At 47.4% G+C, this 12,564-nt stretch overlaps 1 protein-coding gene across 1 annotated transcript; it reads right to left on the bottom strand.

The window, feature by feature from the left end:
• Positions 1–6,743: 6,743 nt before the first annotated feature.
• On the bottom strand, positions 6,744–12,143 carry LZTS1 (leucine zipper tumor suppressor 1). Its single transcript, XM_044437626.1, has 3 exons — positions 11,799–12,143; positions 9,794–10,624; positions 6,744–7,412 (listed from the first exon to the last, which is right to left on the bottom strand). Exons 1-3 carry the CDS (start codon positions 12,141–12,143, stop codon positions 6,744–6,746), a joined length of 1,845 nt encoding a protein of 614 aa, XP_044293561.1.
• Positions 12,144–12,564: the final 421 nt, after the last annotated feature.

The raw sequence follows: 12,564 nt of genomic DNA, 5'->3' as shown, positions 1-12,564 counted from the left end.
ACAACATTCCCCCAGGCCTTCCTGTCCTCCACCTTCCCCCGGAATCCACCCAAGCTCATGCCCACTGCTTCAGTGGTTTCATCCGGCCACCTCATCCTCTGCCGCCCCTTCTCCTTTTGCCATCTATTGTCCCCAGCATCGGGCTCTTCTCCAGGGAGTCCTTCCTTCTCAAGGATGAGGTGCCCAGATGCAAGAAAGGACTGGGCCTCTGCATCCTTAACAGTGGTGCAGGAAGGGGCATTTTGGCAGGTAATGCTCAATAGTTAAAAGTACAAGGCCTCTGTTAACTTTTGTACTGAATGCTGTAAGAATGGCCAACTTGTAAACAGCCCCGTTAGCAATCCCTTTAAAATAAGTCTGACCTGAAGCAACAAGAAGCTGGTTATGTTTATCTCTGTGTAATAGCAAGTTTCAGGTTTCCACATATGAAAACCCTTATCTGCTGTTAGAGGGAGAAAAGCAGGAGGGGTGTGTTTTCTTTTTGGACGTTAAATAACCTTTAAATGCACTAAAGAGCACAAAAACATTTTAGAGCACTGAATACTCTGTGCAAAGGCACATAAGCTGTGTATCATCTGTGTAAATTCTCTGGTCGTTATTGTGCCTTCAAACCCTTAAACTTGGACAAAGGAGTAAAAGGCAGGGGACTAGATCCATATTGCACTCAGAACTGACCCCTGAAATCATGGGGTTCAAGTTCATTCTTTCAATGGATCTACTCCAAGCATGCCTAAAGTCTACATCCAAGCCAGTATCAGTCTTGGAGGGGGGAAATCCCAGTTTCAAATCTGAGTTCAGGAAAGAAGCTTAATGATTGCACAGGCAGATGATCTCACAGGGTTGCTGTCAAAAGAAAGAAAACCAGATTGTCCAATCTGTGCTTTTCCGAACTACTTGTGGGGGATAGAAATGTGATATAAATGAATAATTCAAAAGACAAGTTTGGCATGAAGAGGCAGGGCCACTGAATCTGGCCTCAGATTAGACTACGGAAGTAGGCATCAAATCGCTTCACCAAGTGCTTAGCATGCAACGTAACCTGCATGTACCACACTGCTGTGAGTTGCTATGAGTAGCTCCAACATGGTGCAGGAAGGGTGCCGAACCAGCTGCACAACCCCTTTACTATACCCCAGACTGGGCACGGAAACATTCCACTTGGCGATGTCACGTGAATTGACTCCAACTACGGGTTTTCCTTTGCACAAGTGGATTATCTACCTTGCACTGTTTTAGGAAATTTCAAATGGATTTTGAAGATGGGCTTCGCCATGTCATCTGTGGGCAAAGTCTGCAAAAATGCTGAGCCAAGTGCAGGGTCTGAGAACAAGAACGTTCTCTACTCACAGGACCATTTCCTGCACTGAATGCACTAGGAACACGGGGTGGGGGGGGGAGCTGCTGCTGTTTGGGACAAAAATTCTTCAGCACCAGCAGGGAAAAATTAGGAGATATATGGGAATAGCTCTCCCAGTCACCCACGCACTGAAGTCATTAGAGGAGACCTATGAGTTCTCAGACCATGTGAAGCTGCCTTATATTAGCATAGTGCAGGTGCCAAGGGGGCGTGTGAAACAAGTACTTTACCACAGGCTGATGGTGCTTCTCACCTGAAATACAACAACAACTAGCCTTGAAATCCAGAACTTTCTTACTGAAGAAGGACCCTGCCTACAGAACTCTCAGCTGGCAAAGCTGATGAGGCATCCACCCTACTGACTCTTGGGTGTTTGTATTTGGCATTTTTATCCTATGTTGTGCTTCAATGCATTTTCTCCTAGAGCACTCTGCTGTGGGGTGGTACATATATTTAAAAAGACTGATAGAGGAATTAATAAATAAGCCAACAAACAAAGCAATCAAGCTGCTGATTTTTGGATCTCATGAAAGGGCAGCAAATGGGTTCTTGTTCCACTTTTGTTGGGAACTGGCAGGGAAGGAAAAAGTGGCTGTGACTTCTTTTTCAGTCTCAGGAGTCAAAATAGTTTGCTTGGCATGGGGTGTGGCATATCTTGACTTGGATGGAGGAGCCATCCATTCCTCTGCCTCAGGAAGAGAAATGCCTTGGGCCAGCTCTGGTCCCCATGAAGGTACCAACATGCCTGCCACGAGCCCTTTCCTTAGCCTTGAGGGGAGCCTCTCTCCTGTGCTGGCACAGTCCTATTGCAGAAAAGAATGAGGTTTTGGCTCAAATACTTTGGCCACCTAATGAGAAGGAAGGACTCCCTGGAGAAGAGCCTAATGCTGGGAACAATAGATGGCAAAAGAAGAAGGGGATGGCAGAGAATGAGGTGGCCGGATGGAGTCACTGAAGCAGTCGGCGTGAGCTTAAGTGGACTCTGGGGGATGGTGGAAGACAGGAAGGCCTGGAGGAATGCTGCCCATGGGGTCGGGATGGGTCAGACACTGTGCAACGAACAACAACAACAAGGTAGGAATGGAGAACCTCCAGCCTGTAGGCCTAATCTGGTTTGTGGAGGTTTCTCATCTCTGCAGTTTGTCCATGGCCAACCAGTGGCCAAGGAGGTCATTGCACACCTGAAGGAAGCACCTGGCTAAGAGGGGGCAATATTTTGTGGCATTGCCTCATCCCAATATGATCTCTATCGTACTGGGGGTCAGTTTAGCTCCCAAGACCAAAACAAGTTCACCCTTGTGCTAAAGGGTGTCTATTTTTCAAGGGCATCTTGGTATTCATGCCTTCTGAGGCTGCGCCTAGACTTTTGAAGACCTTCCTGAGAGAAGCACACCTTGCCCTTCTTTGAATCCCTTCCAGAAATGATAAAAAGCATTGCTTCTTGGCCTTTTGGCTAAGATCAAGTGCAGAAATTATAAAAAGCTTCCTTTTTAGGAAGGTGCTTGGTTTGTAGAAGGAAATATTCTATTCTAAATACTTTAGAGCAGGCATACAGATAATCCTCTCTTCTAAAGCCTTCTAAAAATCAGGAGGAAAACCCATAATCAGGAGGGACAATCCATAAAACATGTCCTTCTGTTCTGTAACTTATGTGCTGGAGTTAGGCAGCACACAGTTGGTCCCTTACTTACCGACCTATCAGAAAGATCAGTTCAATTTTAAGGGACAGAAGTTAAAATCCCAGTGGTGTTATGGATAGTATCTAAATTACTGTCCATACCTTTGAGAACAACTCGCAACAACAGAACATTCTATGTGAAACTGCCATGATCATATCTGGGGACCAATTTGTGAATATTAGACTACTATATCATTGTGTTTACATTATAATTGAATTTGCTTTACGATTTCCGTGTAGCGTATGTTAATTTTTTCGGGGGGAGGGGTCTATCGATGGCAATACACTTGATTGAAGATGGTTGCTTTATTCTGGTTTTAATGGCCTCCTGTTTTTTAAATAAGCTTATTGCTGCTGGGGGTATATTCCTGCTCTTTCTTCAACTAGGTTAGTTCCTTAGGATGAAAGCTGCCCTCGGTGTACGCAGGTTTCCGAACCTGGAGGCTTATGAGCATGCTATGCCCGGAATGAGGCATGGTGGCCAATTTTACTGCTGCTGTGCCTTGCACCCCGATTTTCATCAAGTTATGGTTGGTTTTGGCTATCTACACACAGTGCCAGGGAGTGCGGGGGAAGAAGGCTGGAACACCCACAGGAATTAGCCTTAAGTCCTCAGCCCCAGGTTCTCCCTTTCTGAGCCCACCCATTTTTCTCCCGTTTGAGGCACATAGGGACTTTGGGGAGGGGCAGCTGACTTGCTGATCTGATCTCTACAACAGCTTCTAAAATGGTGGGCTGGGAATGGGAGGAAATGGAATGGGCTTCCATGGGAGGTGGTGTGGGCCCCATCTGTGAGGAAAGACTGAACAACCACGTGTTAGGTAATACATGAGAGGAACTGGTTGGAGCCAGGTGAGGTCCCTTCTGACTTGCTATGTTTCTGTCTGGGGCTCTGAATGATCCTATGGCCCCACCAGACAACTTTGGAAGGCCACAGGAATGTGCCCTGACTAGATTCCAAATCAACATTTTCCAATTGCACATTTATGTTGTTGCTTTTATTGGGAGCCACCTTAAGCTTTTCTTTGGAAAGGGGAGAAAGACCTACCTTTAATATTGAAAACTGAACTCCATTTATTTTGTTTTAGACTGGAATGAAAAATTCAGAATCCAGCACTAATGTATTTACTATGAGGGGCTATAGCTGTTCTTATTTTTTAAAAAAATAAATGGATGTAATCCAGAAATTAATAGGTTGATTCGGAAGGCTGTAATTTTAAAAAACTTTGGAGGATGGATGGATGAGATGAGTTGATTGTTTTAATACTAATAATACCTAATAATTATGTATTAAATGTTGCATTTTGCTGTGTGGAATGAGGGTGCCAGGTTTTGGCTTCATGGGTCACAAAGGGTATCTCACACTGGGACAGAAAGGAAGAAAAGCCGGTGCTTCCCCCAAAATGTGTTATGAGTGGGCTTCACAAACACTCTTCCTCTTGGCAATTGTCATCCAGGTTATCTGAGGCTCCTCCCACCCCTCAGCAATATGCTCACAGGAGCTTGTGGGGATCCATTCCTTCCTTCTAGGGTCATGTTCTAAGCTGACGTTTGACTTGCACAATGCTTTAATTCAGCTGGTGCAGGCTGCACATGTTCCCTGCTGCATCGGGCTCTCATGCTCAGGTGCTGCATAGCAGGTGTTGCCTGGGTAATGATGCCATACCTCTCTTCTTGGCGCAGCCTGCCCAGCTTTGTCACCTGGCATTGCTCTGGGAACCAGCAGCGCTTTCACAACCACTGGGGCTGAAGCAGATTCTGTTCTGCCAGGGTCGCTATGTTTCAGAGTGTGCCCCATCAGTTTGTGAGGGTGGTGGTCTGCCCTTGAGTTGGCAATACCTGCCCAAGGAGGATGCAGATACCTCTGTGGAAAAAGTTGTGGCTTTGCGTTAAAACTGATTCTTTTGCCCAGGAAGATCAGTAGCCTAAAAGCTTTTGATCCATCTTCTTGGGTTATGAAATGTCTACATCTTGTCCCCCATTGTTGGGCGCCTATGTGATTTACTGCTTCCTCCACCCTTTATACTTCGTAGTCCCTGGGAGAGCTAGACAAAAGGAGGAGAGGGTTCATGGGATCAAAACATCAATTTTGGTGGCAACAACAGGAGAGAGAATATGTGAAAAAATGAACACTAAATACTTGCAAAATAAAAAATCCATAAAAATATTCACATTTTAGATCAACAAATATATAAACATTCCCATTCAAAAACACAAGGTCATTTTAGGGCTGTTGGTTTTTGGCTTCCCACCAAAAATAAATGAATAAAAATATACCTCTCCCAACTCTAGTTTGCTCCGGGAAGAGGCAAAGCTAAACAATGAGCAAAGAATGAGGAAGATCCAGTGGCTAAGTGCCAGACTATGGCTTCTAATAGTTTAGACTAGGGGTGGGCAGAAAGTAGCTCTTTAGATGTTGGGACTTCAACTCCCACTATTCCTGGGCATTGGCCTTATTGGCAGAGTCTTCTGGGAGCTGAAGTCTGACACATCAAGAGATCTACTCTCTGCCCACCCCTGGCCTAGAACAATAGCCCATTATTTCTAGGAATGGAAGAATCAGCAAAGCTCAAGCTCTCAAAGTTTTTCATTTCCACCAAGAAGCTCAGTTTGCCTTATCCACATTTCTGAACACAAGCTCCCCTCCCCTTTTTCACCCAGCAACAGGGAAAGTGAACATTTGGGTATGCATTTTTAATGTGCATACTAAAATGCTACTTTTATTCCCTTTGACTAAACCATAAAAATGGCTATTTTAAAGTATTCATTTCTCGAGTGAACACAAAGTTCGAATGTTATTGTAAACCTTGGAAATAAATGAGCTTTGGTGGAGAAATGCACACTTATTTGCATTCACGTTCAGGTTTGCCAAAGGGGAACGTTCTGATGCTTAATGAACAGAAATTCTCATGCATCCTTTGTCGTTTCCACCAGGGGTATCTATCCTGGAGAAACAGGGCCCTCCTTAGGCAACCCATGGAATAGGACTATGTTTTCTCCACACAAGTGAAGAAACTACCTTCCATTCTACTGGCTCTAAAAAAAATCCCTTGCTATTGTCCTCACCCTGGACATATCTTCGGTCAATGAGATCTGACATGATATTCTTGAGGATCTGTGGTGTCAGCCTCTTTCTCACTTTCTCTCTTCCTTAACCCAAGAATAAAGGGCCAAAGGCTGCACTTTCCCCAGAGTCCTCTCACATGGCACCTGGGAGGCTCTTGGAGCATGAACGGTCCTTGTCTCACATCTGTGGCTACAGGGGGACTGCTATGGCATTTTCTATGGCTGCAGGGGGTTTCCACCGCCTCTGCTTCTTTGCTAGCCCTTGGCAACTGTATCAGGGGCATGGGTAAGAGGGAGCTGCTGCTTCTATCTGGCACGGAGTTGCTTGCATATTTTCTGTTGAAGCCACTCTGCTGCTGATCTTAGCTGATAGAGCAGTCAGCTGGGAACACCCACCCTTACCCTTTCTGAAGAGGATGCATGGGAAATGGTTGCCCCCCACTGAGACACACTGGGCACAGTTGGTTGGGGATAGTACCTCCCCCCTCCCCGCATGGATGTAGCATGACAGCAGCTGGTGATCCATTTCCCTAGAGAAGGACCCCAACCAACAAACAGATGGTTCTCCTGGACTGATTGCAACCCCCTGGATGAAAGAGAGCCCCCATCTTCTCTATGGTGAGCATGAAGACAGAAGACCCTTTAGATTTCAGTGGCAATGATGTCCTCATAAGGGACATCAGTACCATGGAGATCAAGGTCTATGGGCTCTTTGCCATCCTCTCCTGCAGCTAGCTGCTGGAGCATCTTTTCCAGATTCTGGTTCCGTTTGTACATGTGCAGATAGCTTTGCTGCAGCTGCTTCTGATATTGGATCACCTTCTCTTTTTCCTCCTTCCAGGTCTGCCGCTCCTGCTGGAAGCTGACGGTCATCTGCTCATTGTTGTCCTGCTCCTCCTGCAGCTCTGCCTTCAGCTTCTCCACTTCCCTCCACAGGGCTTGGGCATCCTCAGCCACACATCCCTCCAGGCCTAAAGAAACCACCCCACACTTCATCTCCTCCCTGAGGATGGTCAGTTCTGTTCTGAGCTCTGCAATCTCCTGCTCCAGCAGGTTCACCTTCTCCCTCAGCAGCTCTGACTCGTTCTTCTTGCGCTGGAGCTCATTCTCACACACCTCCAGTTCCATGGCCTTGGCCTGCAGCGATTCTTCCAAGTCCTGGATTTTCATCTCCAGCAGTTCCATCTTTGCCCGGATGTCCTTCAGCTGAGCTTTCAGGTTGAGGACCTCGTTGGTTTTGCTGTTGAGCTCTGTCTGGGACTCTTTCAGCTGCTGTTTCAGAAGAGAGATTTCGCCAGACTTCTGACAAACCTGCAGGGACACAGGACGGTCAGAATCAGGTGGTTGCCTAGAATTGGTTTACCCTACTGACTTGCCTGAATCAACTGCAGTCTGATTCAGTTTGACATTTAACTTAAGAGACTGAAGCCAGCAGTAGGCAGGGCCAGAAACAGAAGTGGCCAGGCCTCTCTCTGTCTCTCTCCCTCATTCTCTCCCTGCTGCCAGGGATGAACAAATCACTCATGGTAAAGTCTGAACTTCTCTTGCAGAAGGCTTGGACATCAGTCTGAGGGCCGCGTGTAGGCAAGAGCAGCAGATGGCCCTAGGGATGCAGGTTGCCTACTCCGGGATTAGATTGCCTGGAGAGGCCCTCTCCTGTATGTCCCACCTTCCTCTGAGGTACATTTGGGAGCAACAAGGGAGGGCATTGGTTTTGCTGCCTGCTATCGATCTATTTGTTTAACTAGGCATTTAACTGGCATACATGTAGAGCCTCTTCTGGTGCACTCTGGACATGCAGAGCATGGAGGGGGCCCCACTGGGGGAAGTGGTGATAGGGCTGGGCTAGCACATGCAGGGCCATAACCCTCCAATGCATGTGTAGATACCTCTTAAAGGATTTTAGGCAGCAGAGGCTGAGTTCAGCCCTTTTCAAAGGATGCAGGAGAGCAGCTGCCAGCCAAAGCAGCTTGTATGAGTCCATTGGATGTTTTCATGAGTCCCAGTCATATGTATTGACCTACTAAAATTTCAACAGCACTTTGTACTGGCATTCAGTCATATTCTGATGGACTTTTTTCAATGAAATCCTGTTTTACTTCTGGAAACATAAGCTGAAGAACAACCCAATATAGTCAATAAAATTAGAACAGGGTCCAACAAGATGGAACACAGACTTATACATGTGAACATAAACACAAACACGGACACAGTTCCATTTCAATTCTAGCAATACTTCCACCACCAAAGTGTTTCTTTTGTTTTAAACTCTCTCAGTTAAAAGGCAAACCAGGAACTGGATGCCCTTGTGTTTAGACCTTGGGAATGAAGACATTACAATGTTTTTGAATACCAAAAAAGTCATAAAAATGCTGTCACAGTTTGGCATGGACTCCAAATCAATATGTATATCCCATCCTTCCTCTAAGGAGCTCAGGAATGCAGGTGGGGCCAAGCCACATGAGATATGGCTTTTAGCGACTGACCTAGGCCACCCAATACATTTAGAGGCTAAGAATTTAAGCCTATCTCCTCCTGGCTTAAATCTAATGTTCCAATCCAAGGGTAGGAAATTGGTGGGCATCCCAATATTGTTGGATTACAGCTTCCATTCCCCCTGATCACAGGCCATGAGGCTGATGGGAGTTGAGAACTACAGGTCTGCGACCTTGACTTTACCTACTATAACACATTCATCCTCAGTTCTGCATACGTGCCCTTTCCAATCTCATATATTTCTACTCAAGAGTAAGCTGCACTGAGTTCAATGGAGCAAAGTCCCAAGTAAGTGTAGAATTGCACTAGAAAAGTGTTCTGAGCTTGCCTTTGATTACTTACTATCTATGCCCTGAGTAAGTTTTGTTGCCGTGCAAAGTATCTTTACATCAACAATCCAAACATTAACCCAAGTGGGAACAGTTTAAGATCAAGGGATTACACATGGAGAGTAATCCTGAAACAAAGCCCAACTGAACCATTATATAGCTATGCAGTTCCATTGTATGCAAATCACAGGAAAGTTTGTACACTGGAAGGACAACTCAACAGCCCAACTGCAGACACAACGCAGGATTAACATCTACACCTGGTCTGTACTAAAGATTAACATGGGTATCCTCTGGAAATAGCCTGAATTATGTTCACTTTGATCTCGAGGAATTGCCCAACAGCACCAATATATATATCATATTCACCATTCAAACATAGTTTTAATAAGTGACTGCAGAAAGTGACAACCCTGGTATGGCCCAGAATTGTCGGCCTAGTAAGGGCGACACCTGGAAGGCATTTTTGAGTTCTGCCAGGGAACCCTGCAAGCGGCCAGCTCCCCAAATCCTTCACAAAAGGAGACGCCTGCATGATAGCAGGCGACCTGCCAGAGAGTTCAAAGAGAAATACCATGCATGAGCTGTGTGTACATTCAGAGGAATGTGGACCCAGTCATAATGCGCTGTAGATTTTCCAGCTCCCCAGCTTTGAATTCACCTCCATCACTATACGTCACGGCAAGTGACACGCTGGGAACCCAAGCCAGTCCATGCAGCTGAAACACACACTCACCATTTCTGCATGTCAACTCCTTGATCAGTGAACACACCTCCTTTACACCCTAGGCCTGTACGCAGATATGACCAGCTGGCTACTGCAAAAGAGCCAGAGCTTCCCTCTATCAAGACGGAGCAGAGCCTCACCTCCCACTGTGTTTCCTCCAGAGCTGGAGCATAGGTGGTCTTCTCCTTCTCATAGGACCTCAGCTTGGTCTCCAGCAGGTCCTGCTCCTTCATCAGGTTTGCCATCTCTTCTCGGAGCTGCTGCTTCTCCTGCTGCAGCTGGAACACCTGAAGCTGCAGAAGCTGCTGGGCCCGCTGGGTCTTTTGCGAGGTCTGCTTGAGCTTGCTGTTGCACTTCTGCTTCAGCCCTTCCATCTCGTCCCGGCAACGCCTCTGCTTCTCTTCAAAGCTCTGGCAAGAGGTGATCTCCTTCTCCTCAAAGCTGCACTGGAGCTCCTGCAGCTCCCCTTCCCTCTCCAGCAGCTTCTGCTCCAGCTCCTGGATAGCCGACTCCTCCGTGGAGATGGGTGAGCGGATGCAGGCGTTTTTCTCAGCGGCATGGGGATGTGCCGATGAGGACTTGCTGGGGTTGAGGATCTTGGTGCCTCCATCAGAGAAAGACAAGGCTTTCAGGCTCATCATGTTACTGTCCTGCAGGATGGTGCACTGGGTGATGTTGTGGGCAGAGCCCCCGAACCGGCTGATGGGCCCCACGGGGGCAATGAGGGGATCCAACTGGTAGCTGCTGGCTGTGCTGTGGGTGGGAAGGCTGGACATGGAGTTCCTTCCCGAGTCCGAGAGGCCTCCAGAGCATGGAGCAGGCTTAAGGTCTGGATCCTTGGCTTTGTCCTGTGGTAGGAGTGGCTGCGGGGCATGGCCGTTGCCGTGCTCTGGGGATGAGAGGAGGACCGTGTTCGAGCGAGGAAGGACTGGCTTAAAGGCCGTGGGCCTTGCGGAGCTCTTGTCTGAAGCCTGGGGAGAAAGAAACGGGCAGTCAGCACAAGCAGCAGGGCATCCAACATTTGGTCTTGTTAACCTATTGCCAGAGTGGAGGCGTAAGAGTCACTCCCTCCTTTGTGCACACTCTCACACATCCAGTCTGTGACTTATTCAGAGCATGATCCCATGCATCTTTAAACAGAAATAAGTCCTGGCTGGGTATGCTGAAAATCATTGTAAGATTCTGTCTAACCATGCATATGATCCCACTCCTATTTATTTAACCATTTTTCTAAATTGCTTCTATTATAGACATTTCTGGGTGATGTACAACAAACAAGCCTTCCTGCAGGAGCATTACTTCTTCGGAATACCTGTTGAAAGGGGATAGTTTTCTGGAGGCCCTGGAAGTCCAGCAGGCTTCCCAAGCAGCTTAATGGGCAGTGAAAGGAAGTTCCACAGGGTGGGTGCCACTTTGCTAAAGGTCCTACTCCAAGCCATGATGGACTAGACCTCAAAATCTTGGGAACCCCTGGGCATGCGTGTTGGCCCCTTAAATGATTAAGATCTAAAGGGGGGTGCTTGGGAGAAGGCTGCAGTGGGGCGGTGTTTCTCCCATCCCAGAAGGCAGGAGTGGCTCTGAGCCTTCAGATGTGGGTACTGGAGAGTGGCAAAGAAATTGAAGTACTGGTTGGTGGATGGGAGAGCGCTGGCCAGCCAGGGGAGGGGGCAGAGCCACACAAGGGAGGAGGAGAGTGGGAGGAAGGGATGAAAGAGGCAGTCCCAATGAAAGGTGCTGCCACAGACCAGTGGAAATGTTATACCGTCTGTCCACAGGACTATAATGTCAGATGGTTAAAAGATCATTGTACTGATCAATTAAAGCTACAAGCCTATGTATGTTTAGATAGCAAAATGTCCTAACAGTTCCTCGTTTTCCCCAGCCAAAAATTCAAGATAGGTGGCTTTAGTAAGCATGTCAAGAGGTTTCAGGCCAGACCACCTTTCCAAGACGGAGCCACTTCCAGAACAGGAATGGAGTCTTACAGCCCTTCAGACAGAGAAGTGACCTCCGCAAAGTAGGCTCCACAGCCACCTGAGCTGTGGGATACAGGACAATAGCCCTCTGGTATGATCAGCACAGTCCTCCTTCCATTAACCTGAATGACATCTTTGTTATACCCTGAGCAGGCTGCACGCAACTCACAAGTTCCACCTGGTTGGGGACTGGCTTCAGTTTGGGTGGTGTTGGGGTGCCATAGTCCACACTGCTGCTTCCACCCTGGCGACCCAGGTCTCCGCTGGTGAGTGGCACATAGTCTGCCTGGTGAGCCTTTTGGTTGACCTTGATGTAGAAGAAGTCCTCGTTCTTGTTGCCCTTGGAGCTGGACTTATTGTGGCCTGTTTCCTGAGAGAAGCCAAACTTCAGCAGCCCATCGGAGTACCTGTTCAGTTTCTTCAGGTGGGATGACTTGCGCAACTTGTACTGTGATGCCCGGCAATGTTTACTGTGGAAGCTGTGCCCCGAGATGAGGCTACTGACGCTTCCCATGGTGATGCTCCCGGACGGAGGGTGCACACAGAGGAGAGAATGCCAGGGACGTGTCTTCTCGGGGGATGGCCAGACTGATGGGAGAGAGGGCTGGTGTTGTGGTCATAGCAGAAGCCTCACTGTGCTGAGAATAACCTGAGCAGGGGACAAAAATTTGCAAAAATGGATGAGAACGGTAAAGGCACCTAACTAAATCTTTACAGACTGCATTTGCGGCGGATATGTAGAGGCAAACCAGAATACATCCCTCCACTGCATGGTCTTCCTTCCTCACCTTGAAAATGGGAATAAGTATGACTGTCCTCACAGAATCTAGACAGACAGAATCTAGACATAGAATCAACTATGACACAGATGATGTGGTAAACTCATAAAGCCCAAGGGGTGAAGCCCATAAAGCATCCATTTCTGGGAGCCTGCC

The sequence above is a fragment of the Varanus komodoensis genome, unplaced genomic scaffold, assembly GCF_004798865.1.
Source record: "Varanus komodoensis strain SLA01 unplaced genomic scaffold, ASM479886v1 scaffold30, whole genome shotgun sequence".
In the NCBI taxonomy this organism is placed as follows: domain Eukaryota; kingdom Metazoa; phylum Chordata; class Lepidosauria; order Squamata; family Varanidae; genus Varanus; species Varanus komodoensis.
Note: the sequence above shows the minus strand (reverse complement) of the source record. Positions and strands in the feature narration are given on the sequence as shown.

Coding starts and splice junctions, on each gene's coding strand:
- LZTS1 (XM_044437626.1), bottom strand. CDS start 12,143: ATGGGAAGCGTCAGTAGCCTCATCTCGGGGCACAGCTTCCACAGTAAA. Junction 10,625..11,798: donor TCCCCAACCAGGTGGAACTT/GTGAGTTGCGTG, acceptor CTTTCTCCCCAG/GCTTCAGACAAGAGCTCCGC. Junction 7,413..9,793: donor TGGAGGAAACACAGTGGGAG/GTGAGGCTCTGC, acceptor GTGTCCCTGCAG/GTTTGTCAGAAGTCTGGCGA.